Below are 27,872 nucleotides of genomic sequence, written 5' to 3'. Positions count from 1 at the left end.
AACGTTTCTGTGGCCCTAAGTAACAGTTCTGTGGCCCTCAGTAACAATTCTGTGTCCCTGAGTAACGTTTCTGTGGCCCTAAGTAACAATTCTGTGGCCCTCAGTAACAATTCTGTGTCTGTCCCTGAGTAACAATTCTGTGGCCCTAACTAACATTTCTGTGGCCCTAAGTAACAGTTCTGTGGCCCTCAGTAACAATTCTGTTGCCCTGAGTAACGTTTCTGTGGCCCTAAGTAACAATTCTGTGGCCCTCAGTAACAATTCTGTCTGTCCCTGAGTAACAATTCTGTGGCCCTAACTAGTGTTTCTGTGGCCCTAAGTAACGATTCTGTGGCCCTCACTTACAATTCTGTGTCCCTGAGTAATGTTTCTCTGTCCCTAAGTAACGTTTCTCTGTCCCCAAGTAACGTTTCTGTGGCCCTAACTCTGTCCCTAATACAGAGCGGTCTGCCTCTCTTGAATGACTGGAGGCAAATGAAGAATTCTAAAATGGCCGCCATTTATAGCTCGACCATTACACAGTGCTGGCTGGCTGGCTGTTGATTGGCTAATGCGATCACATGTCATTAAGGAATGCATTATGGGTCAGCGCGCCTTGTCTGCGCGCCTTCCCAGACATCCCCGCTCCGTCGCGGCACATGTCCGCCGCCATTTTAGGAAAAATTTCGATTCGCGCGTCCGAAGTAGGCTATTTTTCGGATTCGGCGCGAATCGAAAATTTTCCAATATTCGACTCGAATTCCACTTCGCCTACTTCGATTCGCTCATCTCTATATATTACCTTTCTTTATGGTGCATTGGCTGAGGAATATTATGTACAATTGTTACAATGGGAATAACCATTTAATTTAAGACTTCCTAAATAGCATGCAGATTATTATAAATCTAATATTTGAACAGTTTGCTAACGAACAATTATATGATTTCTAGATGCTTAGTTAAATATTTTATTTTTCAAATCTCCTAAGCCCAGAGCTCTTACGGTTCATTTATGTGTTACTGAAGGGCAATTAAAGCAATAACATAATTTCCTCTAGTTTACCTGTTTTATTTTTGTATATTTAATTAGATTTGACATTGTTAGCAAAAGTGTTACTGGTTGCGCAAAGGAAGGATCATGTGAATAAAAGCAAACTAGTGTTCTATTAGCTGGAGTGGGGTAAGAAACAATGGCATGACATGTAGTTGTGGATTAGTAATCAAATAACTGTCCAGCATACTAAGTGGAGCAATATATAAAGGGAATGGACAGCACAGTGTACAAAGTGGAGCAGTGTGGAATATATAACACAATTTACAGTGTTGAGTGCATTTCAGTAGAGAATAAACAATATAGTGTTCAGAGCAGAGAGATGTGGCTTATAGTAACATTAATTTAACCGGTTACATGCCACCCTATAGCAGAAATACTGCTATGGGCTGTCACGGGTGCACAAAATCACATATATATATATATATATATATATATATATATATACATGATTTTGCAGTTCCGGGTAGGGGGCGTGCATGCGCCCTACCCTTACCACCATTCATGGCCTCGGCTGTCAATCACCGGGTTCCAGCTGGTGATTACTTGCTGGCACCCGGTGATTGCCAAGTATCTCCGTGTATAAACAACACAGATATCTCCCATGTCAGCTCCTGCACACTGCTTTGTATGGCTCTACATAGCAGAGCCATACAAAGCAGTGTGCTTACAGTGAAGCACACACACAGCCAATATAGGGAAAAAAACACACAGCACACAATTAACTCTTTGATCACCCCAGATGTTAACCCCTTCCTGCCCAGTGTCATTAGTACAGTGTCAGTGCTTTTTAATAGCACTGATCACTGTATTGATGTCACTGGGGATGTCAGTTCCCCTCAGTGCCAGAATGCCTACCGCAGTCCCGCAGTCCCGCTATAAGTCACTGATAGCCGCCATTACTAGTACAAAAAAAAAATTCCAGTATCTTTACTGCCATTTGTAAACGCTATAACTTTCACGTAAATCAACTAATTTACACATATTGAGATTTTATTATTAGCAAAGACATGTAGCAAAATACATTTTGGCCTAAATTTACGATTAAATTTTATTTTAACATTTTTTACTGGACATATTTAATAGCAAAAAGTCAAAAATATAGTTTTTTTGTTTATAGCGCAAAAAATAAAAACCGCATAGGTGATCAAATACCACCACAAGAAAGCTCTATTTGTGGGGAAAAAAGGAAATAAATTTCATTTGGATGCAGCATTGCATGACAGCGCAACTGTCAGTTAAAGTAACGCAGCGCCATATAGCAAAAAATGGCCTGGTCAGGAAGGACGGTAAATCATCTGGAGGACAAGTGGTTAAAGGATAAGTTCTCCTTTAGGAACATGTTACATGTTCCCGCTCATGCATCAGTTTGGCGATCCGAGCCCTGTATACGGTAGCAGTATGGGGAGAAGTTCCCCGTACCAGCTGTCACTTTTTTAAAAGAGCATGGGCATGCAGGGTTCAGCCCACACGGTCATGTCATTTATTCACAGAGTTCTGTGAATGAATCAATTACAAGTACAAACATCCTTTGCAGATCACTGTTGAGCACTGTGATAGTTCATTGACTCTTCCTGTCAGTGTGAAACCGCCTGCCTGTATGATGTATGGGCAGTCAGCTTACACTAACAGTGTACAAGAGTTCTGCATGGCACCAGAGATCTGCTGATCCAGACTCCTAATAAAAAATAGTAAATGCACATTTTTTTTACCTGCAAAAGAATGTATGTTTATTATTTTTTTAAGGAGAACGTATCCTTTTAAATAGAAAAATTACTGCATTTTATTATTATTATTATTATTATTATACAGGATTTATATAGCGCCAATGGGTTGCTCAGCGCTTTACATTATAGTGGGAGACAATACAGTAACAATACAGTTCAATACAAGAGGGATTTGAGGGCCCTGCTCCTTGGAGCTTACAATCTAGGAGGGAGGGGTGAATGGTACAATAGGTAATAACTGTGGGGGATAGAGTGGTTGGAAGAGTAAAGAATTCCAGTATTAGCAGAGGGCGGGATAGGCTTCCCTGAAGAGATAGGTTTTCAGTGATCGCCTAAAAGTAAGTAGAGTAGGTGATAGTCTGATAGATTGGAGTAGGGAGTTCCAGAGGATGGGTGACGCCCTGGAGAAGTCTTGGAGATGAGCATGGGAGGAGGAGATAAGGGAGCTAGAGAGTAGGAGGTCTTGCGAGGAGCGGAGTGCACGGTTTGGGTGATATTTAGAGATAAGATCGGTTATGTAAATTGGGGCAGTGTTGTGGATGACTTTATATGTCATTGTTAGTGTTTTGAATTTTATCCGTTGGGGAACTGGGAGCCAGTGGAGGGATTGGCAGGGAGGGGTGGCAGATACAGAACGGTTAGCGAGGTGGATGAGTCTGGCAGCATTCATGATAAACTGAAGAGGGGATAGCTTGTGATGAGGTAGGCCAATGAGGAGGGAGTTACAATAGTCGAGGAGTGATATGACAAGGAAGTGAATAAGTTGCTTAGTGGTTTTCCGGGGTTAGGAACGGTCGTATCTTGGAGATGTTGTGGAGGTGAAGTCTACATGATTTTGTCAGCGATTGGATCTGGGGCTGGAAGGACAGATGGGAGTCTAGGATTACACCTAGTACCCTGGCATGGGGGGATGGACTGATGATTGTGTTATCGATATTTATGGTGAGGTCAGTGGAGGTGGCACGGGCAGGGGGGAATACTAGGAGCTCAGATTTGGACAGGTTGAGTTTGAGGAAGTGGAGTGACATCCAAGCCGATATGTCACTTAGTAGGCTTGCGATGTGAGTGGAGACTGAAGGGGTGAGGTGAGGGGTAGACAGATAGATTTGGGTGTCATCAGCATAGAGATGGTAATTGAAGCCATGGGAGTTTATCAAGTGACCAAGGGAGGAGGTGTAGATGGAGAAGAGAAGAGGTCCAAGGACGGAACCTTGAGGGACCCCTACAGAGAGAAGGAGTGAAGAAGAGGTGGCAGCCTTATAGGTAACACTGAAGGAGCGTTGCGATAGATAGGAGGAGAACCAGGATAGAGAGAAGTCTCTGAGGCCAAGAGAGTGTAGTTTTTTGAGGAGGAGGGGATGGTCAACCATGTCAAAAGCCGCGGAGAGGTCAAGTAGTAGGAGTTCTGAATAGTGGCTGTTGGTTTTAGCAGTTAGTAGATCATTAGAAAGTTTTAGTAGGGCAGTTTCAGTGGAGTGTAGAGGTCGAAAGCCAGACTGTAAAGAGTCGAGAAGGTTGTTGTCAGTGAGGTGGGAGCTCAGACGATTGCAGACTAAGCGCTCTAGGAGTTTAGAGGTAAATGGCAGCAGGGAGATGGGTCTTAAGTTGTTCAGGTTGGTGGGGTCTAAGGAGGGTTTTTTAAGTATGGGAGTGATGTGCCATGCTTTAGAGGGGAGGGGAAGGCACCTGTAGAGAGGGAAAGCTTGAAGATGTGAGTGAGGGAGCATAGGATGGAAGAGGAGGGTGATCGAAGGAGTTGTGAGGGGACAGGGTCCAGGGGGCAGGTGGTGAGGTGGGCGTCTGAGAAGACCTTAAGGACCTCTTTGGTGGTAGCAAGGTCAAAGGAGGAAAGTGTTGAGGGAGGTATGGTATGAGGAATGCTAAGTGGGGTGGGTGTCTGTATAGTGGCGAAGTCCCTAGGAATTGAGTCAATCTTGTTTTTGAAGTGGTTTGCAATCGCGTGGGCAGTGAGTGAGGCGCTGGGTGGCAGTGGAGGCGGAGAAAGTAGAGAGTTAAACTAATAGATGGTGCCAAGTATCATAGGAATATATTTGCCATTTCAAAATTAATGAAAAACAATTGTCCAGCAAGAAAATAGCCTTCTAACAGAACATTGGCACTTTCACTGGGCAAATTATAAAAAAAAACTCAAATTGTCCCCTTGACATTGGTGTCAAACATTATCTGTTTTCTAAAGAGAGGGCACAGCAGAAGCGGTTTACCGTTTCATCACCTTGGACAGAGCTCTCTGAAGATAGAAAGTGTGTGTGTGTGTGTGTGTGTGGAGAGAGGGGGGGGCAATCTGACATTATTGATCTGGTGCATTATTCAGTTTTGTTTTTACATTTCAGCTTGATCTACAGAACTCCATAAACAAAGCAGGTAAGGATATCCTGAAAAAATCAGAGAATACGTCAAAAAATGTATATGCAGTATTTTTTTTATATATGACGTGTTTATTTTTAAGTTCTGGCAAACATAAATTTAGACATCCTTTGCAAAGCCACTATACCTCCCCTTTAATGCAATCATGTACCTTTCTTTTTTCTACATGCTGAGATAAAAAAATTAAAGTTTATTCTAAGATGACAACTTACTTCTGGGAAATTTTGGTGGATTGTCATTGACATCTGTAAGGGTAACTGTGACGGACGTTGTACCTGATAGTCCTCCCATTAAACCAACCATATCCTTTGCCTGTATTACAAGAAGATACTGGTCTTTTGCTTCTCTGTCCATGTTGGGTAAAGCTGTTCGGATAACCCCTATAAGAAAAATAGAGAGAATATGAAATTCAGCTTCATATGTACCTTTTTGGTAAATTTCTGTAAAAAAAAAAAAAAGGTCCCACAATCAGAAACTGTGGCAATGTAGATACACTTTTTATTGGTAAACCAACTAAGAAGTGCACACTTTTGTGATAGTTCATTGTAATACCACGTCTGATACAAAAAAAACAAAAAACAGTTGGTCGCCTCTATTCATTAATACAATGTATCATCTCGACCTTACTTTTTTCCTTCAGAATCCAGTAGATAAGAAAAAGTAGAAATGAATAAAAATTACAAAAAAACCCCAAAAGCTGGCTAACACAGTCTGCAGAGCTAGTCTTGTTTAAATCCCTGCGTTACTTTAACTGACAATTGTGCGGTCATGCAATACTGCACCCAAATGAAATGTACGTCCTTTTTCCCCACAAATTTAGCTTTTGGTAGTATTTGATCACCTGTGCGTTTTTATTTTTTTGCGCTATAAAAAAATAAAAGACCGTCAATTTTGAGAAAAAAACTATATTTTGGACTTTTTGCTATTAACCGTTTCAATACCGTGCAATTTTACACCTTCCTGCCCAGGCTATTTTTCAGGTTTCAGCGCTCTCACACTTTGAATGACAATTGCGCGGTCATACCACATTGTACCCAAACTAAAATTTTATCATTTTCTTCACACAACTAGAGCTTTCTTTTGGTGGTATTTAATCACCACTGGGGTTTTTATTTTTTGCTAAATTAACAAAAAAAGACCAAAAATTTTGAAAATAAAACACATTTTTCTTTGTTTCTGTTATAAAAGTTTACAAATAAATAATTGTTCTTCATAAAGTTAGGCCGAGATGTATTCTGCTACATGTCTTTGGTGAAAATAACCCAAATTAGGATGTATTTTTTAGTTTGTAGGAAAGTTATAGAGTTCACAAACTATGGTATAGATCTGATTATTGATCAATCCTGAAGTACTGACGGCCAATCTAATTTCTTGAGGTCCAAGAATGTCAGAACAGTACAGATATCCCCCAAATGACCCCTTTTTGCAGAGTAGACAGTCCGACGTACTTCATAAGAGGCATGGCGAGTTTTTTGAAGTTGTATTTTTTTGTAATAATTTTTCGGAAAATTAAAAAATTAAAAAAATTATTTTCACTATTTTTTTTTTACATACTGTCACCAGTGCAGTACAGCGTCATCATATAACTGGCATGGCGGTGAACAGGGACACTGACTGGTGACAGTATGAAAAATATATATATATACAGTCATGGCCGAAATTGTTGGCACCCTTGATATTTTTCCTGAAAATCAAGTATTTCACACAAAAAAGGTATTGCATTAACACATGTTTTGCTATACACATGTTTATTCCCTTTGTATGTATTGGAACAAATATAAAACAGAGGCAGAAAAGCAAATATGACATAATGTCACACAAAACCCCAAAAATGGGCTGGACAAAAGTATTGGCACCCTTAACTTAATATTTGGTTGCACACCCTTTGGAAAACATAACTGAAATCAGTCGCTTCCTATAACCATCAATAAGCTTCTGACACCTCTCACCCGGAATTTTGGACCACTCTTCCTTTGCAAACAGCTCCAGGTCTCTCTTATTGGAAGGACACCTTTTCCCAACAGCAATTTTAAGATCTCTCCACAGGTGTTCAATGGGATTTAGATCTGGGCTCATTGCTGGCCACTTCAGAACTCTCCAGCGCTTCTTTGCCATCCATTTCTGAGTGCTTTTTGACGTATGTTTGGGGTCATTGTCCTGCTGGAAGACCCAGGATCTTGGACGCAAACCCAGCTTTCTGACACTGGGCCCTACAGTGCGACCCAAAATCCTTTGGTAATCCTCAGATTTCATGATGCCTTGCACACAGTCAAGGCACCCAGTGCCAGAGGCAGCAAAACAACCCCAAAACATCATTGAACCTCCACCATATTTTACCGTAGGTACTGTGTTTTGTTCTTTGTAGGCCTCATTCCGTTTTCGGTAAACAGTAGAATGATGTGCTTTACCGAAAAGCTCTATCTTGGTCTCATCTGTCCACAAGACGTTTTCCCAGAAGGCTTTTGGCTTACTCAAGTACATTTTGGCAAACTGTAGTCTTGCTTTTTTATGTCTCTGTGTCAGCAGTGGGGTCCTCCTGGGTCTCCTGCCATAGCGTTTCATTTCATTTAAATGTCGACGGATAGTTCGCGCTGACACTGATGCTCCCTGAGCCTGCAGGACAGCTTGAATGTCTTTGGAACATGTTTGGGGCTGCTTATCCACCATCCGGACTATTCTGCGTTGCAATCTTTCATCAATTTTCCTCATCCGTCCACGACCAGGGAGATTAGCTACAGTGCCATGGGTTGCAAACTTCTTGATAATGTTGCGCACTGTGGACAAAGGCAAATCTAGTTCTCTGGAGATGGACTTGTAACCTTGAGATTGTTGATATTTTGCCACAATTTTGGTTCTCAGGTCCTCAGACAGTTCTCGTCTCCTCTTTCTGTTGTCCATGCTTAGTGTGGCACAGACAGACACACAATGCAAAGGTTAAGTGAACGTCTCTCCTTTTTATCTGCTTTCAGGTGTGATTTCTATATTGCCCACACCTGTTACTTGCCCCAGGTGAGTTTACAGGAGCATCACATGCTTGTAACATTCTTATTTATCCGCAGTTGTGAAAGGGTGCCAATACTTTTGTCCAGCCCATTTTTGGAGGTTTGTGTGACATTATGTCGAATTTGCTTTCTTTCCTCCCTTTTTTTGTTTTGTCCCAATACACACAAAGGGAATAAACATGTGTATAGCAAAACATGTGTTAATGCAATACGTTTCGTGAGAAATACATGATTTCCTGGAGAAATATCAAGGGTGCCAACAATTTCGGCCATGACTGTATATATTTTTTTTTTATTATTATATTTAATTTTTTATTACATTTTTTTTTATTTTTTTTAAGATTTTTTTTTCATATTTTACTATGACCAAAGTAGTACAATGTTACCATAGTAACATTGTACTACTTTGGGGAAGTGATCAGTATTTTTTTTTTTTTTACACAATTTGCTTATAGCAAAGAATTACTTTGCTATAAGCAAGCATTTACCTGAATGAAATCGATTCATTCAGCTTTTTTTTTTGTGCTTAGCTGTGATTTGGTCACAGCTAATCACATGACATGTGCATGTGATTAGCTGTGACCATTCACAGCTAGGCACTAGTATACAATGGATGGCATCATGAATGAAACCATCCATTGTATACAACTGTCATGTGACCTGCTGTGATTGGTCACAGCAGATCACATGGTACCAGCAACAGGAGCCGGTACTCGGATCTGTCATCGGCCGTGTCCGAGGTGCACGGCCGGTGACAGATCGCACTGCTGCGCCGCTCTGCATTAGCGCAAACGGCGCATGTGCGGGAGCACGCCAAATGGCGTGCACCCGGAATGCAGGGACACATCTGAAGCCGCCAAACGGCCATTGGCCGGGCGGCTAATGGTTAAACACGTCCAGTAAAAAAATTTTAAAAATCAAATTTCGTCATAAATTTATGCCAAAATATATTCTGCTACATGTCTTTGCTAAAAAAAAATCTCAATACGTGTAAATTAATTAGTTTATGTGAAAGTTATAGCATTTACAAATGGAGGTATTGATACTGGGCTTTTTTTTCCTCTACTAGTAATGGTGGCGATCAGCGACTTTTAGTGGGACTATGGGACTGCGGAGGGCATTCTGACACTGGGGTAAACTGACGTGGTGTCCTGACATCCCCATTGACAGCAATACAGTGATTAGTGCTAAAAAAAAGCACTGACACTGTACTAATTTCCCTGGGCAGGAAGTGGTTAATATGAAGGGCAATCTATATGTAGTGAGTGTTTTACTAGGGGGCGGGGGGGATTGGCTTCACTCTAAGCACACTGCTCTGGATGGCTGTGCACAGCACAGCCATCCAGAGCAGTGTGCCCGGGCCGACAGAGAGGAAGACTGTTAGTAAACAAAACTGTCTTCCTTCCCATCGGAGATGCTTGGTAATCACTGGGCGCTGGCAGGTAATTACCGTCCAGGCCACGAATGGTGGCACGGGTAGGGCGCGCGTGCGTCTTGCATGCACCCCCTACCCGGAAATGCAAAATCACGTATATATATATGTGATTTTGCGCATCCCTGCCACCCTGTAGCAGTATATCTGCTATAGGACAGCGGGGAAGCAGTTAAAGGCAATTAAAAAAATAACAAACACGTTATACTTCCCTGCTTTGTGCAGTGGTTTTGCACAGAGAAGTCCTAATGCTCCACCACTAAGGTCCCCTGCAGGTGCTCTTGGCCCCACCCTGCTGTCTAGTGCTCCCAGAGCAGCTTGCTGTGGGGGTATCCAAGCAGGCTCACTCCTGAGCCTCTGCTCTGCATGTTCATTCACACACAGAGCCGTGGTTAGCCGTGGTTTAGCACATTATAATAGTTAAAAAAAACATGGTTTTAAAAATACTTTAAAACTTGAATACTATGTCCATGCAATGCATTAACTACTTGAGCTGTGGAATATTTTTTTGTTCAATATGTTTATTGAATATTACAAATTAAAGATAACAACTGAAAGGCACTTCTGTGACAGGATGTGCAGGAGAAATTACAAAGGTACCGTTAAAGGCATTCAAATCAGCAGAGTAAAGTGAGTTTACAAACCACAGAGGTTCAGATTTCCAGAGAGTAGAAGCTCAAGGGTACAATAGTGAAGAAAAAAGAAAAAGACATACAGGGGTTTATTTACTAAAGCTGGAGAGTCCAAAATCAGACTCCCTTCTGCATAGAAACCAATCAGCTTCTAACCTCAGCTTGTTCAATGAAGGTTTGGCAATGAAACCTGGAAGCTGATTGGTTTCTATGCAGAAGTGAGTCTGATTTTGCACTCTCCAGCTTTAGTAAATAAACCCCACAGTGTCCATGGAGATGAAAGTAACATAGTCAACTAAAGGGAATTCAATTAGATACCCTATATATCCAACTGCTAACAGGAAACAGAAGGCCGAGACCGACGTCCATGTTGTGGGGAGGCGGGGAGGGCTCAGGAATGGTTGGAAAGGGAAAGAGCTCCAGAAGATTGTACCCCCTTCATGACCAGATATTTTTTGCCATGTACTGCGCTATTTTAACTGGCAATTGGGTGGTCATGCAATACTGTATGCAAATTCAACTTTTATAATTTGTTTTCACACAAATAGAGCTTTCTTTTGGTGGTATTTGATCACCACTGGGTTTTCTATTTTTTGCAATATAAATGAAAAAAAAAAATAAAATTTTGAAGAAACTTTCTTTATAACTTTCTGTTATAAAACATATCCAATAAAATCAAGTTTCTTCATAAATTTAGGACAACATGTATTCTGCTACACGTCTTTGGTAAAAAAAAATTCAAAAAGTGTATATTAATTGGTTTGTGTGAAAGTCTAGAAACTATGGTGTATATATATTTGAAAATTGATCAATCCTGATATACTGATGGCATATCTCATTTCTTGAGGCCCTAAAATGCTAAGACAGTACAAATTCCCCCCCAAATGACATCTTTTTTGGAAAATAGACAGCTTGAGGTATTTAGTGTGAGATATGGTGAGTTTTTTTATATGAGAAAAATTATGGTATCACCCTAAATAAAATTGAATATCAAAGTAAACCCAATAGCATAAATAACACCTTTACCCTAAAAGTGTATAATCAATAAATTATCATATGCTACCTATACCATATAAATAAAATTGTGTAGTCAAAATAAAATTCTCAAAAAGTGTCCATAATGACAATAACTAGAAAGTCACTAATTCGGATCGGTGTATAAATATATACAAGTGTCCTTCAAAAATAAAGTCACACAGTGGTATTGCAAAATCCTGATTTTAAAGCCTTCCACGTGATTCCCACGATCAAAATAGAACCTCAAAAAAAAGAAAATTTACACAAGTGCGTTATCCCTAATAAACCAATGTAAACAATATAAAAAATAAAAAATGTAAAAATATAAAACTTGCACGTGATCACTGGCAGTGAAAATAAGTGAATAGGTGTGTCAACTGTGACAGTGAATCACTCTCAGTGCAAAATAAGCAACCAACAAGTGTCAATATTAGTGAACACTCCTAATGTGTAAGGGGTGAATACTAGAGATGAGCGAATTTCTCAAAAATTCGATTCGGCTGATTCGGCGAATTCCAGTGTGAAATTCGATTCGATGCGAATTTCTTCGCTACGAAGATGACTTATAAAAAGGGTTTCTAGGCTTCAGAGAGCCTTTAAATTAGTGCAGAACACTGTACCTTTAATTTAAATGCCCTTGGAGATGAGGAAAGAGAAGGAGAAGGAGAAGGAGAAGGATGAGAAGAAGGAGAAGGATGAGAAGAAGGAGAAGGATGAGAAGAAGGAGAAGGAGAAGGATGAGAAGAAGGAGAAGGAGAAGGATGAGAAGAAGGAGAAGGAGAAGGATGAGAAGAAGGAGAAGGAGAAGGATGAGAAGAAGGAGAAGGATGAGGAGAAGAAGGATGAGAAGAAGGAGAAGGAGAAGGATGAGAAGAAGGAGAAGGATGAGAAGAAAGAGAAGGATGAGAAGGAGAAGGATGAGAAGAAGGAGAAGGAGAAGGATGAGAAGAAGGAGAAGGATGAGAAGAAGGAGAAGGATGAGAAGAAGGATGAGAAGAAGGAGAAGGATGAGAAGAAGGAGAAGGATGAGAAGAAGGATGAGAAGAAGGAGAAGGATGAGAAGAAGGAGAAGGAGAAGGATGAGAAGAAGTAGAAGGATGAGAAGAAGGAGAAGAATGAGAAGAAGGAGAAGGAGAAGGATGAGAAGAAGGAGAAGGATGAGAAGAAGGAGAAGGATGAGAAGAAGGATGAGAAGAAGGAGAAGGATGAGAAGAAGGAGAAGGAGAAGGATGAGAAGAATGAGAAGGATGAGAAGAAGGAGAAGGATGAGAAGAAGGATGAGAAGAAGGAGAAGGATGAGAAGAAGGAGAAGGATGAGAAGGAGAAGGATGAGAAGACGGAGAAGGAGAAGGAGAAGCAGAAGGAGAAGGATGAGAAGAAGGAAAAGGAGAAGGATGAGAAGATGGAGAAGGAGAAGGATGAGAAGAAGGAGAAGGAGAAGGATGAGAAGAAGGAGAAGGAGAAGGATGAGAAGAAGGAGAAGGATGAGAAGAAGGATGAGAAGAAGGAGAAGGATGAGAAGAAGGAGAAGGATGAGAAGAAGAAGGAGAAGGATGAGAAGAAGGAGAAGGATGAGAAGAAGGAGAAGGATGAGAAGAAGGAGAAGGAGAAGGATGAGAAGAAGGAGAAGGATGAGAAGAAGGAGAAGGAGAAGGATGAGAAGAAGGAGAAGGAGAAGGATGAGAAGAAGGAGAAGGAGAAGGATGAGAAGATGGAGAAGGAGAAGGATGAGAAGAAGGAGAAGGATGAGGAGAAGAAGGATGAGAAGAAGGAGAAGGAGAAGGATGAGAAGAAGGAGAAGGATGAGAAGAAAGAGAAGGATGAGAAGGAGAAGGATGAGAAGAAGGAGAAGGAGAAGGATGAGAAGAAGGAGAAGGAGAAGGATGAGAAGAAGGAGAAGGATGAGAAGAAGGATGAGAAGAAGGAGAAGGATGAGAAGAAGGAGAAGGATGAGAAGAAGGAGAAGGATGAGAAGAAGGATGAGAAGAAGGAGAAGGATGAGAAGAAGGAGAAGGATGAGAAGAAGGAGAAGGATGAGAAGAAGGAGAAGGAGAAGGATGAGAAGAAGGAGAAGGAGAAGGATGAGAAGAAGGAGAAGGATGAGAAGAAGGATGAGAAGAAGGAGAAGGATGAGAAGAAGGAGAAGGAGAAGGATGAGAAGAAGGAGAAGGATGAGAAGAAGGAGAAGGATGAGAAGAAGGATGAGAAGAAGGAGAAGGATGAGAAGAAGGAGAAGGATGAGAAGGAGAAGGATGAGAAGACGGAGAAGGAGAAGCAGAAGGAGAAGGATGAGAAGAAGGAAAAGGAGAAGGATGAGAAGATGGAGAAGGAGAAGGATGAGAAGAAGGAGAAGGAGAAGGATGAGAAGAAGGAGAAGGAGAAGAAGGAGAAGGATGAGAAGAAGAAGGAGAAGGATGAGAATAAGGAGAAGGATGAGAAGAAGGAGAAGGATGAGAAGTCTATTTCTGACAGTTCTGGGACATTCACTCCATACAGCTGTTTCAACCGCTGTATGGAGGGAATGTCATGGAACTGTCAGAAATAGACTATTAATGACAGTTCTGGGACTGTCCTTCCATACAGCGGTTGAAACATTGTATGTATTTGTTTCCATAAATGGATCCATTTATGGAAACAAATACATACAATGTTTCAACCGCTGTATGGAAGGACAGTCCCAGAACTGTCATTAATAGTCTATTTCTGACAGTTCTATGACATTCCCTCCATACAGCGGTTGAAACAGCTGTATGGAGTGAATGTCCCAGAACTGTCAGAAATAGACTATTTATGACAGTTCTGGGACTGTCCTTCCATACAGCGGTTGAAACATTGTATCTATTTTTTTCCATAAATGACATTCTGCAAATACACTTAGAGGAGCGCTGCAGATACACTTTTTGCCGGCTTGGAATTAATCTTATTTTCATCCTACTTCTTCTTCTTCATCCTCATCCTCATAAGAAGAAAAAGAAGAAGTAGGATGAAAATAAGAATAATTCCAAGCCGGCAAAAAGTGTATCTGCAGCGCTCCTCTAAGTGTATCTGCAGAATGTCATTTATGGAAACAAATAGATACAATGTTTCAACCGCTGTATGGAAGGACAGTCCCAGAACTGTCATTAATAGTCTATTTCTGACAGTTCTATGACATTCCCTCCATACAGCGGTTGAAACAGCTGTATGGAGTGAATGTCCCAGAACTGTCAGAAATAGACTATTTATGACAGTTCTGGGACATTCCCTCCATACAGCGGTTTCCGGCAAAAAGTGTATGTGCAGAGTTCCTCTATTCTGCAGATACACTTAGAGGAGCTCTGCAGATACACTTAGAGGAGCTCTGCACATACACTTTTTGCCGGCTTGGAATTATTCTTATTTTCATCCTACTTCTTCTTCTTCTTCTTCTTCTTCTTCATCCTCATCCTCATCCTCTTCTTCTGAGGATGAGGATGAAGAAGAAGAAGAAGAAGTAGGATGAAAATAAGATTAATTCCAAGCCGGCAAAAAGTGTATGTGCAGAGCTCCTCTAAGTGTATCTGCAGAGCTCCTCTAAGTGTATCTGCAGAATAGAGGAACTCTGCACATACACTTTTTGCCGGCTTGCAATTATTCTTATTTTCATCCTACTTCTTCTTCTTCTTCTTCTTCTTCATCCTCTTCTTCTTCTTCTGAGGATGAGGATAAAGAAGAAGAAGAAGAAGAAGTAGGATGAAAATAAGATTAATTCCAAACAGGCAAAAAGTGTATGTGCAGAGCTCCTCTAAGTGTATCTGCAGAATAGAGGAACTCTGCACATACACTTTTTGCCGGCTTGGAATTATTCTTATTTTCATCCTACTGCTTCTTCTTCTTCTTCATCCTCATCCTCATCCTCAGAAGAAGAGGATGAGGATGAGGATGAAGAAGAAGAAGAAGAAGAAGAAGAAGTAGGATGAAAAGAAGAATAATTCCAAGCCGGCAAAAAGTGTATGTGCAGAGTTCCTCTATTTCTGACAGTTCTCTCACAGCTTCTTCACATGTACAGCGGTTGAAACATCTGTATCCTAAATGGAAACTAATAGATACAAATTGTATCTATTAGTTTCCATTTAGGATACAGATGTTTCAACCGCTGTACATGTGAAGAAGCTGTGAGAGAACTGTCAGAAATAGAGGAACTCTGCACATACACTTTTTGCCGGCTTGGAATTATTCTTCTTTTCATCCTACTTCTTCTTCTTCTTCTTCATCCTCATCCTCATCCTCTTCTTCTGAGGATGAAGATGAAGAAGAAGAAGAAGTAGGATGAAAAGAAGAATAATTCCAAGCCGGCAAAAAGTGTATGTGCAGAGTTCCTCTATTTCTGACAGTTCTCTCACAGCTTCTTCACATGAACAGTGGTTGAAACATCTGTATCCTAAATGTAAACTAATAGATACAATGTTTCAACCGCTAAACATGTGTTCCTTCTGTCAGAGAACTGTCAGAAATAGCGGAGCTCACTGCAGGGACACTTTTGCCGGCTGATCGGGAAATGTTCGATTCGCGCACCCGAAGTAGGCAAAATTTCGGTTTCGCCGCGAATCGAATATTTCCTGAAATTCGACTCGAATTCCGGTTCGCCTGGTTCGATTCGCTCATCTCTAGTGAATACCCTTAACAGATGGAATTAATAATCACGCCTAATCAGACCATCAGGATAAGATACATTTCAAAGAATACACTCCAACGAAGAAATTTGTTCAGGATGTCATGAAAGCATTAAGGATAGATCTCTCTGTTGTCATCTGGGTAAAGCAAGCCTGTGTACTCCTTACTCCTTCTAATACCAAGCTCCGCCGATATATAACATATATGGAACAAAATATAGTGTAATACCACAATACACCATTTAAAACATACTTTAAAAATGTGCTTACATTGTTCCAATCATTACAAACGCCATTTCATAAAGATCTCAAACCTCTGGGAAGTCCTGGTATCATCCAGGAGTGTTTGAAAGGATTTGCCAAAAACCAAGATGGCCACTCCGTCACTTCCGGTTCCGTGTGCATCTGAAACTCGGGCTTCTCTCCTCTGAGTGAGTGACTGTGTGACTTTATTTTTGAAGGACACTTGTATATATTTATACACTGATCCAAATTAGTGACTTTCTGGTTATTGTCATTATGGACACTTTTTGAGAATTTTATTTTGACTACACAATTTTATTTATATGGTATAGGTAGCATATGGTGAGTTTTTTGAAGTTGTAATGTTTTTCCACAATCTTTTTGAACACTGTACTACTCTAAGGGGATGATCAGGGATTTTTTCACACTTTGTTTGCTGTAACAATGAAGACCATTGTAACATCAAAGTTTTCAACTGTCATGAATGGCATGAATGGGTTACATTCATGGCAGCTGTGATCACTAGTGATCGGTGATTGGCTACAGCTAATCACATGGTACATGGTGCTGTGATCGACCCAGATACCATGTGATAGCTGTTGTCCTAATCACAGCATAGGAAACACAGATTTTATGAATGAATTCTATGCGATCACATGAGTACCGAGATCTGCAATCATAGGGGAGTATGCTGTGAGTCCCGGTGGGTGTGCCCCCTTAGCCAGAGCAGGCACAATGATGCACATGTACACGATTGTGCCTTCATGTGCCGCCCTGCTGCAGTATATGTACTGTGATGGTTGGTAGTGTTTAAAGCATATGTCAAGGCAAAAAAACAAATTTAGCACATCTGTGCAATACATGCACATTTCTTCATTGCTATATTTCCTTCCTTTCAACAGGCCACAAGTGCAAAAAAAAAAATAACTTTTGATGTGTCAGAAATATAATATGCTCCTACCTTCCTTTTTGACAACGCATTTTCATTCTGAATTTCTCAGCAAGTGTTGTCAGCCCTACCTCACCTACTTAATTTCTGATGGATTACAAAGAACAAAGACCTCTTCTTATCTCCTCCTTATCTCTATAACCCCTCATATTGTGCAGGCAGAGAGCACAGGAAGTTATCAGCATAAAAGATTTTTGGCAAAATGAACTGGTATTTTTTCACTTATTGAGCAGATATAACAAAGCACTTTCAAGTATATATTTAGCAAATGAAAGGAGAGCAAATAAGAGAAGCGCATTGTGAGGATTTACATTTAATTTAAGAAAGAATAATAAAAAAAGTATCTATATTTTACATTAGACACAGTAACCCTAAGTCTAAGTGGGCATAGTAAAGTGATAGATAGCTATTTCTCTTTATAACTCGTTTGTACATAAAAGGTGAGATGCAATATGTAGGATATTGACTCCATAATTAAAGGGGTAATTATATAATTTATGAAGAAATAAAATGCTCAGGGAAAGGTGACAGAACTTAGACATCAGATATGTAAATGTGCAGAATACAAATGTGTACAATAAACAATTTGCTACACACAGTAAAAGGGAAGGGTTGTCTCTCTAATGTTGCGTTACCCTATAGTAACCAATAATACACAAAGCAGGATGAAAGTTTTTGTCTAATTGCTTGCTCTTGGGCAAAACTATTCATACACCACACTTAAAGTAAATGAATGAGGCCAGCTATGCAGAAGGTAGCACAGTGAAATTTGAAGTACTCAAGTCTAGGCAGTGGTGTGTCTCTACAAGGGCAATGTGTGATTGCTATAGAGAAGTTCTCGAGATAAATTAACTGTTTTTCCTGTAAGTCTGTGCCAGAACTACCTTCCAGGAATCTGTGTTATAAAACCTCATACTGTTTGAACATACAAAAGCTTTTTTTCTGCATCAAACTTCATGAATCCTCTTTTCTTATTCTTCACCTCTTCTCCTTTCTATCTCTCTTTGTTTCTCATCTTATTCTGTATTCTTTTTTTTGGTTTTGAACTGACAGCTCTCCGGTTTGAAGCCTTGCAGGTAGAGCTTTCCTTTCACCACTTCATACTGTTTCATATAATTTATTCAGTTATTATTATATGACATGTATATATGGAATGTTTCTTGTACTCATGAGTATATCTTTATAAAAATTAAAGGATTGATAATTTTTTCAAATTGGGTAGTGCACAATCTGGTGCGGCACTGCATAGAAACCAATTAGCTTCTGGACTTTTTTTGTCAAAGCTTAATTGAACAAGCTGAGGTTAGAAGGTGATTGGCTGCCATGCACAGCTGCACCAGATTTTGCGCTCTCCAGCTGTAGTAAATCAACCCTATTGTGTTGTTATGACCCTGCTCCAATTTATTATATTGTACAGCCATAACTCTTAGGCTTTGGTAACTGAAAACCTAAACAAGTTTTGCCAAGTTACATGCTTTGTGTAATCCTACCTGAAGCTTCATCCTATTTTTCTTTTACTGCAAGCAGAGTCTATGAATGTTAACATTAACTTGCTTGCCTTTGATTTCTGTGCAGGTATTTAAAGTGTTACTAAACCCAGGACCCTACATTCACTCTAACTGGTCTCACACAATACAAACAGCATGGAAATGCAATTATTTTAGTAAATATAAACTGCTAAATACCTTTTCTCATCGGCAGTTATAGCAGTCTTGTGACTTATATCAGTGTTTAGCAGAGCACTGGTTAAAGCTTGTAGGAGGAGTTTACTTTCTGCTCTAGGGGGATGCAGAACCCCTGACCTCTTTCTGGACAGTGCTGGTTGGCCCTGTGTTGATTATATGCACTCTCCAAAGAAAAAAAAAATCTCTAGCAATACACACCAAACTAAGCATGTCTTCACACAATATGTCTTATCAAGAGATAAGAGGGGGACACTGGAAGAAAGGGAGGATCAGAGAAGTCAGGATCTTTTTACACAGTGCAGATGATTAACCCCTTAGGTTCCACAGTTAGTATAACAAGCATGCTTTACTGCATAAACAGACTGATTTTACTGTTTTGGGTTTAGTAACACGTAAAGGTAATATCAGTTGGCCACTGCTACTCTTGCTCCCTGTACAGGGCGAATGGTCTTGTATCCGCCCCTTGTATTCTTGTAAAGTGCAAAGTTTTTGTGCTGATGTAAAAATCATTACTGCCAGTAGTGTGTGAAATCTCATTCCAGATACCCCAACCTTTGTCAACTCAGTCAATCTCCCATGATGTGATGATGCAGTGCAGGAGTTGAGATTTGTTATTCAAGGAATGAATACATTCGGAGAAAACAAGTCACCTGTGATGACATCACTGGTAAATTTAACAGATAATAATCCAATTTGCACAAACCTTTAAGCCTGCAAAGGTTAGTTTTATTTACTGGTGGCACTAGAGAAACATGGAGATTAGAAAATAGTTGTGTCTGGAGTGAAGGATTAAATAACCAAAAAACCGCAAAGGTCTAAAACTGAGATAAATCAAGTAAAAGGTATAGTCTGTTTAAGTTGTTTCTGCACTCAGTAAGAACCACTGGATGATTTCTGAAGTTTGCCTTGTTATCGTGGTAAAATGTCCAAAGAAAAACTGGAGCAGCTGCACTTTTAAATGACCCTGGTTATCCAGGCATTTTAGCTGATTATTTAAAGGGTGATTATAACAAAAAGGTGTATGAGCACCCAATCATTTTAATGGATTTTTTCTTGTTAACCTGACTGGCAGCTGAACTGAAATACAGTACATATAATTACCATTAAAGTACCAAGTACCATTAAACTCACGTTACTTTGGTCTACAAAAACCAATAATGTAACATGGACCTGTTATAATATAGAATGACCAACTAAAAGCCTCTTGACATAAAGCAGAAGAACACCCAGTCCAGGTGTTAATGTAAAAGCATCACAGAACTGTGAACATCATTCGTATTTTTATAGAAGGTGAGAAGGTATGTAACCTGTTAGATTATGGTCGTTGAATTTTACCTTTAAACAAAATTTAGATATTCAGCAATATAATATAAAGACTGTACACTCACTGGCCACTTTATTAGGTACACCTTGCTTGTACCGGGTTTGACCCCCTTTTGCCTTCAGAACTTCCCTAATTCTTCATGACATAGAATCAACAAGGTAATGGAAACATTCCTCAGAGATTTTTGTCCATATTGACAGGAGTTACTGTTGCCTTTCTATCGTTTCAAACCAGTCTGCCCATTCTCCTCTGACCTCTGATATCAGCAAGGCATTCGTCTGCACAACTGTACTCACTGGATATTTCCTCTTTTTTGGTTGTGTGTGAAAATCCCAGTAGATTAGCAGTTTTTGAAATACTCAGACCAGCCTGTCTGGCACCAACAACCATGCCACGTTCAAAGTCACTTAAATCTGTATGTCTACAGTAAATGCATTAAGTTTCTGCCATGTGATTGGCTTATTAGCAATTTGTGTTACCAAACAATTGAGCAGGTCTTCCTAATAAAGTGGCTAGTGGGTGTATATAGATAACATAATATATTTTAAGGGCGCATGTGCGGCCGGCTCCTGGATAGACGCGGTCTGATACTCGCTCCGTCCACCCGCCAGACAGATCGTGGCTCACCCCAGCCCCGAGGGACATAACCTGGCAAAACCTACTGATAAAGGGTATACAACCCTCAATGTTAATGCCATGCCGCCGCAAAACCACTGGACTGCTAGGGAAATTAACTAATGTCTTCCCTGCTGTCACAGCAGGAATCCAAGATGGCGCCGGCTGCATAACAAAAGAGTACAGCATCCATGAGGGGGACAACATATCCCAGCATCCAAACATCAGCTGAGAGCTCCACTATACCCTGGGGACCCGGTTGAGTCATCTATTCCCCTGTCACCCACCACAAGCAGCCCAGCCAAATCTAGACCCCGTCTAGAATCTGATTCACTATCTGCCTGTCAGCCTCTCATCCCTCTATCATTCCCTCACAACTCTGATCCATCTTTAATAGAATTTTTCCCTGCTTCTGACCAGCCTATCACCAAAATATGCATGAAATACATGCTCTTATCCCTGCGACAAACATTACAAAGCGATTTAACATCATCGCTATCCCAGATCTCAAATGCAGTTCAGCAACAAGAACACAGATTACGCCATATTGAAACCAGCATGGGGGAAATAACTTCAGCACATAACGACCTGATTGACGCACACACAGACCACACAACTGATATTGAGCAAATAAATCTGAAACTAGCGGATCTAGAGGACCGCTTAAGACGCAACAACATCAAATTCAGAGGTATTCCTGAAAATATTACCAATAACATGCTACTGCCATACACCCAACAATATATGAAAAACCTCATCCCATCTCTCTCAGATATGGAGCTTGCCATAGATCGGGCGCACAGAATACCCAAACCATCATTCCTACCAGTATCAATCCCTAGAGATGTTCTGACCCGCATCCACTTTTACCACGTAAAAGAAAAAATAATGTCAGCAGCCAGAAACCCCCCTCCACTCCCACCATCACATGCAAATATCAGATTATTTGTGGATTTGTCAAAGGCCACACTCCTTAACCGCAAAAAGCTGGTCACTATCACCAAAGCCTTGCGGAATCATGGAATAAACTACCAATAGGGCTTACCCACAAAACTGAAAGTCAAACATCAAGGTAGAATATATACCATCAAAAACCTAGAAGCAGGCATCGACCTTTTAAAAATATGGAACATAATACCCGTGGAACCTCACCAATCCACCTCTACCAATATGCAACAAATGAATGCAGAGTGATACTGACTCACTACACCCTCAATCCACCTCAGACGCATCACCTCGGGCACTATAACTCAACCCACTAACGTCTGGCAACTGGCCCTTTACTGAATATTTTCATGTTACAAGATACTGTTTGGCTTGACCTCTTTCATGGTCAATGCTTGTTCGCACCCCCTTGTTTGCAAGTAACATGAGTAGCATGGTGTGCTACTTCTATTTTCAGCAAGTTCTTTTTACCCCCCTTCACCTCCTACCCCTTCTGCTCCACCAGTCGACCATTCAAATCAACTGTTCAAACTTGAAACTTGCAAAACAACATGGAATACATCCCTCAACTCAAAGATCGAGCTGAATCCACGATACCATGCCTGTGGAAAATCACCTCCTACATCCACATCAAATAAACCTTGCTCAACAAACCAAGAATTGACTCTCCTACTCAGCTAACCAAGTCAACAATCTGCAATATGATTAACATAACATTTCTCAATGTTCGTGGCCTAAACTCCCCATTTAAGAGATCGCTGCTCAAAAAGAAACCCGCGCACTTCACGCTGACGTACTCTTCCTACAGGAAACACACTTCGCATCAACCAAGACTCTTAAATTACATCTACATCGATTCTCCCACACTTACATGGCCACTAATTCCAAGAAAAAAAATGGTGTCATTACAGCCATAAAAGACTCTACACAATTCCACCACATCTCAGAAATAACAGACCCTCAGGGTCGCTACCATATCCTAATTTGCAAAATCAACTCTGGTAAATGTTTATGGTCCTAATAACAATTAGATGCAATTCTACAACAAACTCCACTCCATCATCTCTTCTCAAAAACAAGGCAGACTTATCATTGGCGGAAACTTCAACGTCATCGGCAACTCACTTCTGGACTCTTCCTCCAACAAACGATCTCCCAAACATAACTTCAATCGTTTCTTACACGACCATAATCTCTATGACATCTGGCGATGTCAACATAGCACGGAAAAAGACTGTACCTACTACTCCCCATCCCATTTATCCTACTCCAGAATTGACTTCTTTATTACAGACAAATGGACTCTACAACATGTAACCTCATCCAAAATTAGCACCATAACCTGGTCAGACCATGCTCCAATCAACAGAATCCTGAACGACAACCAACATTCTTCAATCCCTCGCATCTGGAGACTGAATTCTTCGATATTGAAGAACCCAGACAACAAGAAACACCTGTTAAAAGCTCACAAATAGTTTTTTGAATTTAATACCACACCTGATATCTCTATACCCATACTGTGGCCCGCTTACAAAGCATACATGAGAGGTATCCTCATACAACGAAATTCCCACATCACTAAACAGAGAACCCAACAAATTGACCAACTTCTAACTTCCATAAAACTAAAAGAAGAAACTAACAAAAAAAAACCAAACCCCTCCACATCTGCATCCCTAGCCTCAGACAGAAATAAACTCTGAACCCTCTTACTTTACAAATATGACCTTAACCTACAAAAAACAAAAGCACAATTTTATTCCCTAGGTAACAAGGCAAATTCGCTATTAAAAAAACTGATCGAACAACAATGTCTCAAATCCAAAATCTCTTCAATCCAACATCCAACTACACATACATCTCTCACAAATCCACAAGACATAGCTAATGCCTTCGCGGCATACTACCAAACACTGTATAATATCAAAGATGACCCGGCCACAACCCAACCAACTACTACATCCATACAAAAATTCCTAAACACTACAATTCTACCCCAACTTACTCCAACACAACTCTCTTCTAATTCTACCCCAATCTCTCCCAAAGAAATAGAAAAAAACATAAAAATATTACCTCTTAATAAATCACAAGGAAACGATGGCTTCACTAATGAATTTTACAAAACATTTGCCCCTGATCTTACTCCACACCTAACCGTTCTCTTTAACCATGCTGCTTCTACGTGTGAATTCCCCAACGAAATGCTACAATCCATAATTACAACTATTCCCAAACCTGGTAAAGAGCCCCAACTTGTCCAGAACTACAGACTGATCTCACTACTAAACACAGACATAAAACTCTATGCCAAAATAATAGCTCAAAGACTACTTCCCCACCTTACTACACTAATCCACCCAGACCAAGTGGGATTCATCCCTGGTCGTCAAGCACCAGACGCAACCAGAAGACTCATATCCCTCCTCCACAAATTAGAAACCACCAAACAATCCCCTCTATTCCTGTCCCTGGATGCAGAAAAAGCATTTGACTGAATAAAATGGCAGTTTATGAAATTAACACTCCAAAAATTTGGAATTACAGACTGGATACTTTCTTCAATCCTCTCCCTCTACTCTAACCCATCAGCCAGAGTACTAACAGACGGCACACTCTCACAGCCCTTTCACATTTCCAACGTCACTAGACAAGGTTGCCCCCTATTCCCTATAATCTTTACCTTACTCATTGAACCCTTAGCTTCAAAACTCAGGGATGATCCGACATTTACAGGAATCACCCACCTTAAATCAGAACATAAAATTAGCCTATTTGCAGATGACATCATACTAATGATAACTAATCCTTACAAATCACTCCAAACGATTCGTTCACACTATTCGGAAGTATTCTATTACAAACTTAATGAACTCAAATCTTCTATCCTAAATCTCCACACACCAACTACAACTCAAAAAGTACTAATCAAACAATTCCCCTACTCTTGGGAACAACGCAGCATTCCCTACCTAGGAATCAAACTCACCAATACGACAGATCAACTATACACCTCAAACCACAAACTATTGCTTGAATCCATCCAGCGAGAACTCAACAATCTTCGCACATCAACACTATCGAAATTGGGAAGGGTATCAACCCTGAAAATGTGCATACTACCCAAAATCCTTTACATATTCTGCACACTCCCCATTCCCATCCCCAATACCTTTTTATCTAAATTACAAGCAATACTTTATAAATTCCTGTATAGATGTACTACAAATCTTTTAATACACCCAACATCCAAAGGAGGAGCAGGTCTCCCACATTTAAAATCATACTATAACGCCACTTTTTTAGACCAACTTTATTTTTGGTGACACCCAACTAAAGAGAAATCATGGTCTATCTTGGAAACACTCTCACATCTCCCACTTACACCACGTAACATACTGTTCTCACCACAAACACCTCAGACCAAAATTCTACTCAAACACCCTTGCATTCGAGCCTCCCTACAAGCTTGGTATGACCTCCTAACCTCTAACTCGACAGATACCAAGCGTATACCTACCCCAATCACCACACTACACCTCATTATCCCTTCTTTAAACCTTCTACAGTGGGAAAACCGAGGCATATCTCTTATACAAGACCTCTATACAACTCATAACTTAGACTCCTTTTCAACTCTTCAGAAGAAATTTAACCTCCCCAACAATGAGCATTTCACCTACCTGAGAATAGCTCACTCCCTACAAAAGGTAAACATTCCACATCTTTTGAAAATTCCTAACGCTGTGTACCAATTCTTTCACAAAATACAATACCCAAAAAAAAGTATCTCAACTTTCTACACACAAATAACTAGCTCACAATTTACCCTACAAACTACCTCTCTAATCAACTGGGAGAAACTGCTTTCACAACAAATTCCACCGCACACATGGGAAAAAACTTTTAAGATCACTCACAAAGCTTCTCGATGTAGCTCCCACTGGGAATCGTACATGAAAATTTTACACCAATGGTATCTAACACCCGTTAAACTCTCTTTATATTACCCTCAACACTCACCCGCTTGCTGGAGACAATGTGGAGAAACAGGATAAACTTTCCATATACTATGGTCATGTAAATCTCTCAGATCCTATTGGAACAGCGTTTTACAATTGATCTCAACACTAACCAAAACCCTAGTAACACCAAACTCTGCTCTTGCTCCCCTTCACATTGGAATTGACAAATTCCCTAAAGATTCTCATACCATTATTATCCACACATTAGCAGCGGCTAAAACCAACCTTACTAAATTAGGGAACACTTCCAAAATTCCCTCCCTCACCTCACTTATAACAGATCTCAACTTTCAATGTGATATGAAAAAAAGATCAGCCCTCAACAATTCCTCCTACCTCATGTTCAAATTTCAGTGGTCTCGATGGCTACAGAACCCAAACTGTTCCGTAAAATGCTGATAACCTAATTATACAACACTAAGACCTCTTACCCAAGACTGGTGCTTTCATCACCCACCCCCTATTTCCCCTACCTCCTCCCCACTATATCCTTCTACCTCTGTTCCTTACTCCCTTTACAAAACATACACACACACATACGGTTCACACCAAACCGAGCATACCTCTCAAGTCAATGTGACTTATGTATATAATGCCCCCAGCCAAATGGTGGGGAATTTTATTTTGCACTAAAACATACTGATGTACTTGAACCGTATTTTCATACTATGTTTCTTACTAAAATCTTTCAATAAAAATATTGAAACATAATATATTTTAATGCTAGGCAAATAGGTGAAAAGATGTATAGTTGAAGGTAAACTCCATATGCCATTTATATGTCCTTTAGAATGTAAGCTCCACGAGCAGGGCCCTGCTATTCCTTCTGTACTGAATTGTATTATAATTGTACTGTCTCCTGTTGTAAAGCGCTGTGCAAACTGTTGGTGCTATATAAATCCTGTATAATAATAATATTATGAAAAATGTGTACTGTTATAATATTCTACATATTAAACAGACATAAATCCAAATATAAAAACATTTAGCGGTGACCATAAAATATTTTGACAGAAGTTCTTTAACATAAAAAGTAACTGCACTTTTGTAGGAAAAAAATTGCAAATAAAAATATCAATTGCTACACAATACATATTGTAATTGAATATTATTTAAAATTAGCAGGGGTCAGTCACTTTTAAAGGGATTCAGACACAGCAAGTTTCTTCATTAGAACACTACAAGTGCATCAGCTGAGTGATCATAAAAAAGTCACTCCCATTCAGAACCACTTTGTACAGCGACATAACCAGCTTTTTCTTGAAAAGCAGCAAATGGTAGGAATCTGAAACAAAGTTTGTTAAAACTCTTGCGATGTACATAGATTATACAGAGGGAATGTGTTGTTCTCAACAAAACTGAAGTCACTCTGTAATGTATTACTGTAGATGCATGCACTTCCAGAACCCATGTGAACCTTTATCTTGTAAAAAGAGGTATGCAGTCAGGCAGCATATACTGTAAAGTAAAGAATGTTTGGATTTTTTTGTGTTAGTGCTTTGCTACTATTTGAAAATGCAATGCATCAATGGCATATTGGAGACCTAGACCACTGCCTTCATACAGAGTCCAGCACTCCAGCTCTTTAACATTCCAATGCACCATCTGCATTATGTTCCAACTGACAATGCAATTGACAATGCTGAGCTTGAGGATTACTGATTGGATTGTGCAGAAAGACGTGTTAAACACTAGAGACTCAGACCACTGCACTCACAATGAAAGCAGGGGTCAAGGTCTCCAGGTTGCTACTAGGACAGGGCAGTTTCTTATGGGGGAATTTACGAAAGACAAACAGACAGTGCAATTTGCAAGTGCCATTGCTCCAGAGCATAGTAAATGACATGAAGTTCACTTTTCAAAGAATACCCAATCTTATGCAAGAAAAATAAAAAAAAAACCTGCATTTTTTGCTTGCACATGACTGTATGATGGAAGGCAGAAGAGCTTTAATTCATTTACTAAGTACTACTACTTAGTAGTAAAGCACAAACACATTAAAAGTTAAGAAAAGCTCACATTATTTACTTTTTATGCAGCCTGACTGCATGTCCCTATTGAAAGAGGAATGAGCATATACAGTATACTATGTCATACAAATCTGCATCCCTCTTTCCCCTTGGAGGGGGGGGGGGGAGACTTCTATGTGCCTGACTACTTCAGCCACCAAAAAAAAATAATAGAGCTAAACTTCTCAACAGACTCCATCTGGTCACTAAAGCACAAA

General features: G+C 40.1%; 1 protein-coding gene across 2 annotated transcripts in view; it reads right to left on the bottom strand.

The window, feature by feature from the left end:
* CDH7 (cadherin 7) overlaps positions 1-27,872 on the bottom strand; it is a 340,655-nt gene that overhangs the window by 120,803 nt on the left and 191,980 nt on the right. For both annotated transcript variants that reach the window (XM_089671067.1, XM_089671068.1), the window contains exon 5: positions 5,355-5,522. In XM_089671067.1, the coding sequence (XP_089527193.1) occupies positions 5,355-5,522 (168 nt within the window). The remainder of the gene's footprint in view (positions 1-5,354; positions 5,523-27,872) is intronic.

Source organism: Staurois parvus, unplaced genomic scaffold, assembly GCF_062004578.1.
Source record: "Staurois parvus isolate SC_StPar_1 unplaced genomic scaffold, SC_StPar_1.0 ptg000097l, whole genome shotgun sequence".
NCBI lineage: Eukaryota > Metazoa > Chordata > Amphibia > Anura > Ranidae > Staurois > Staurois parvus.
This window is presented reverse-complemented; position numbering and strand designations above follow the sequence as displayed.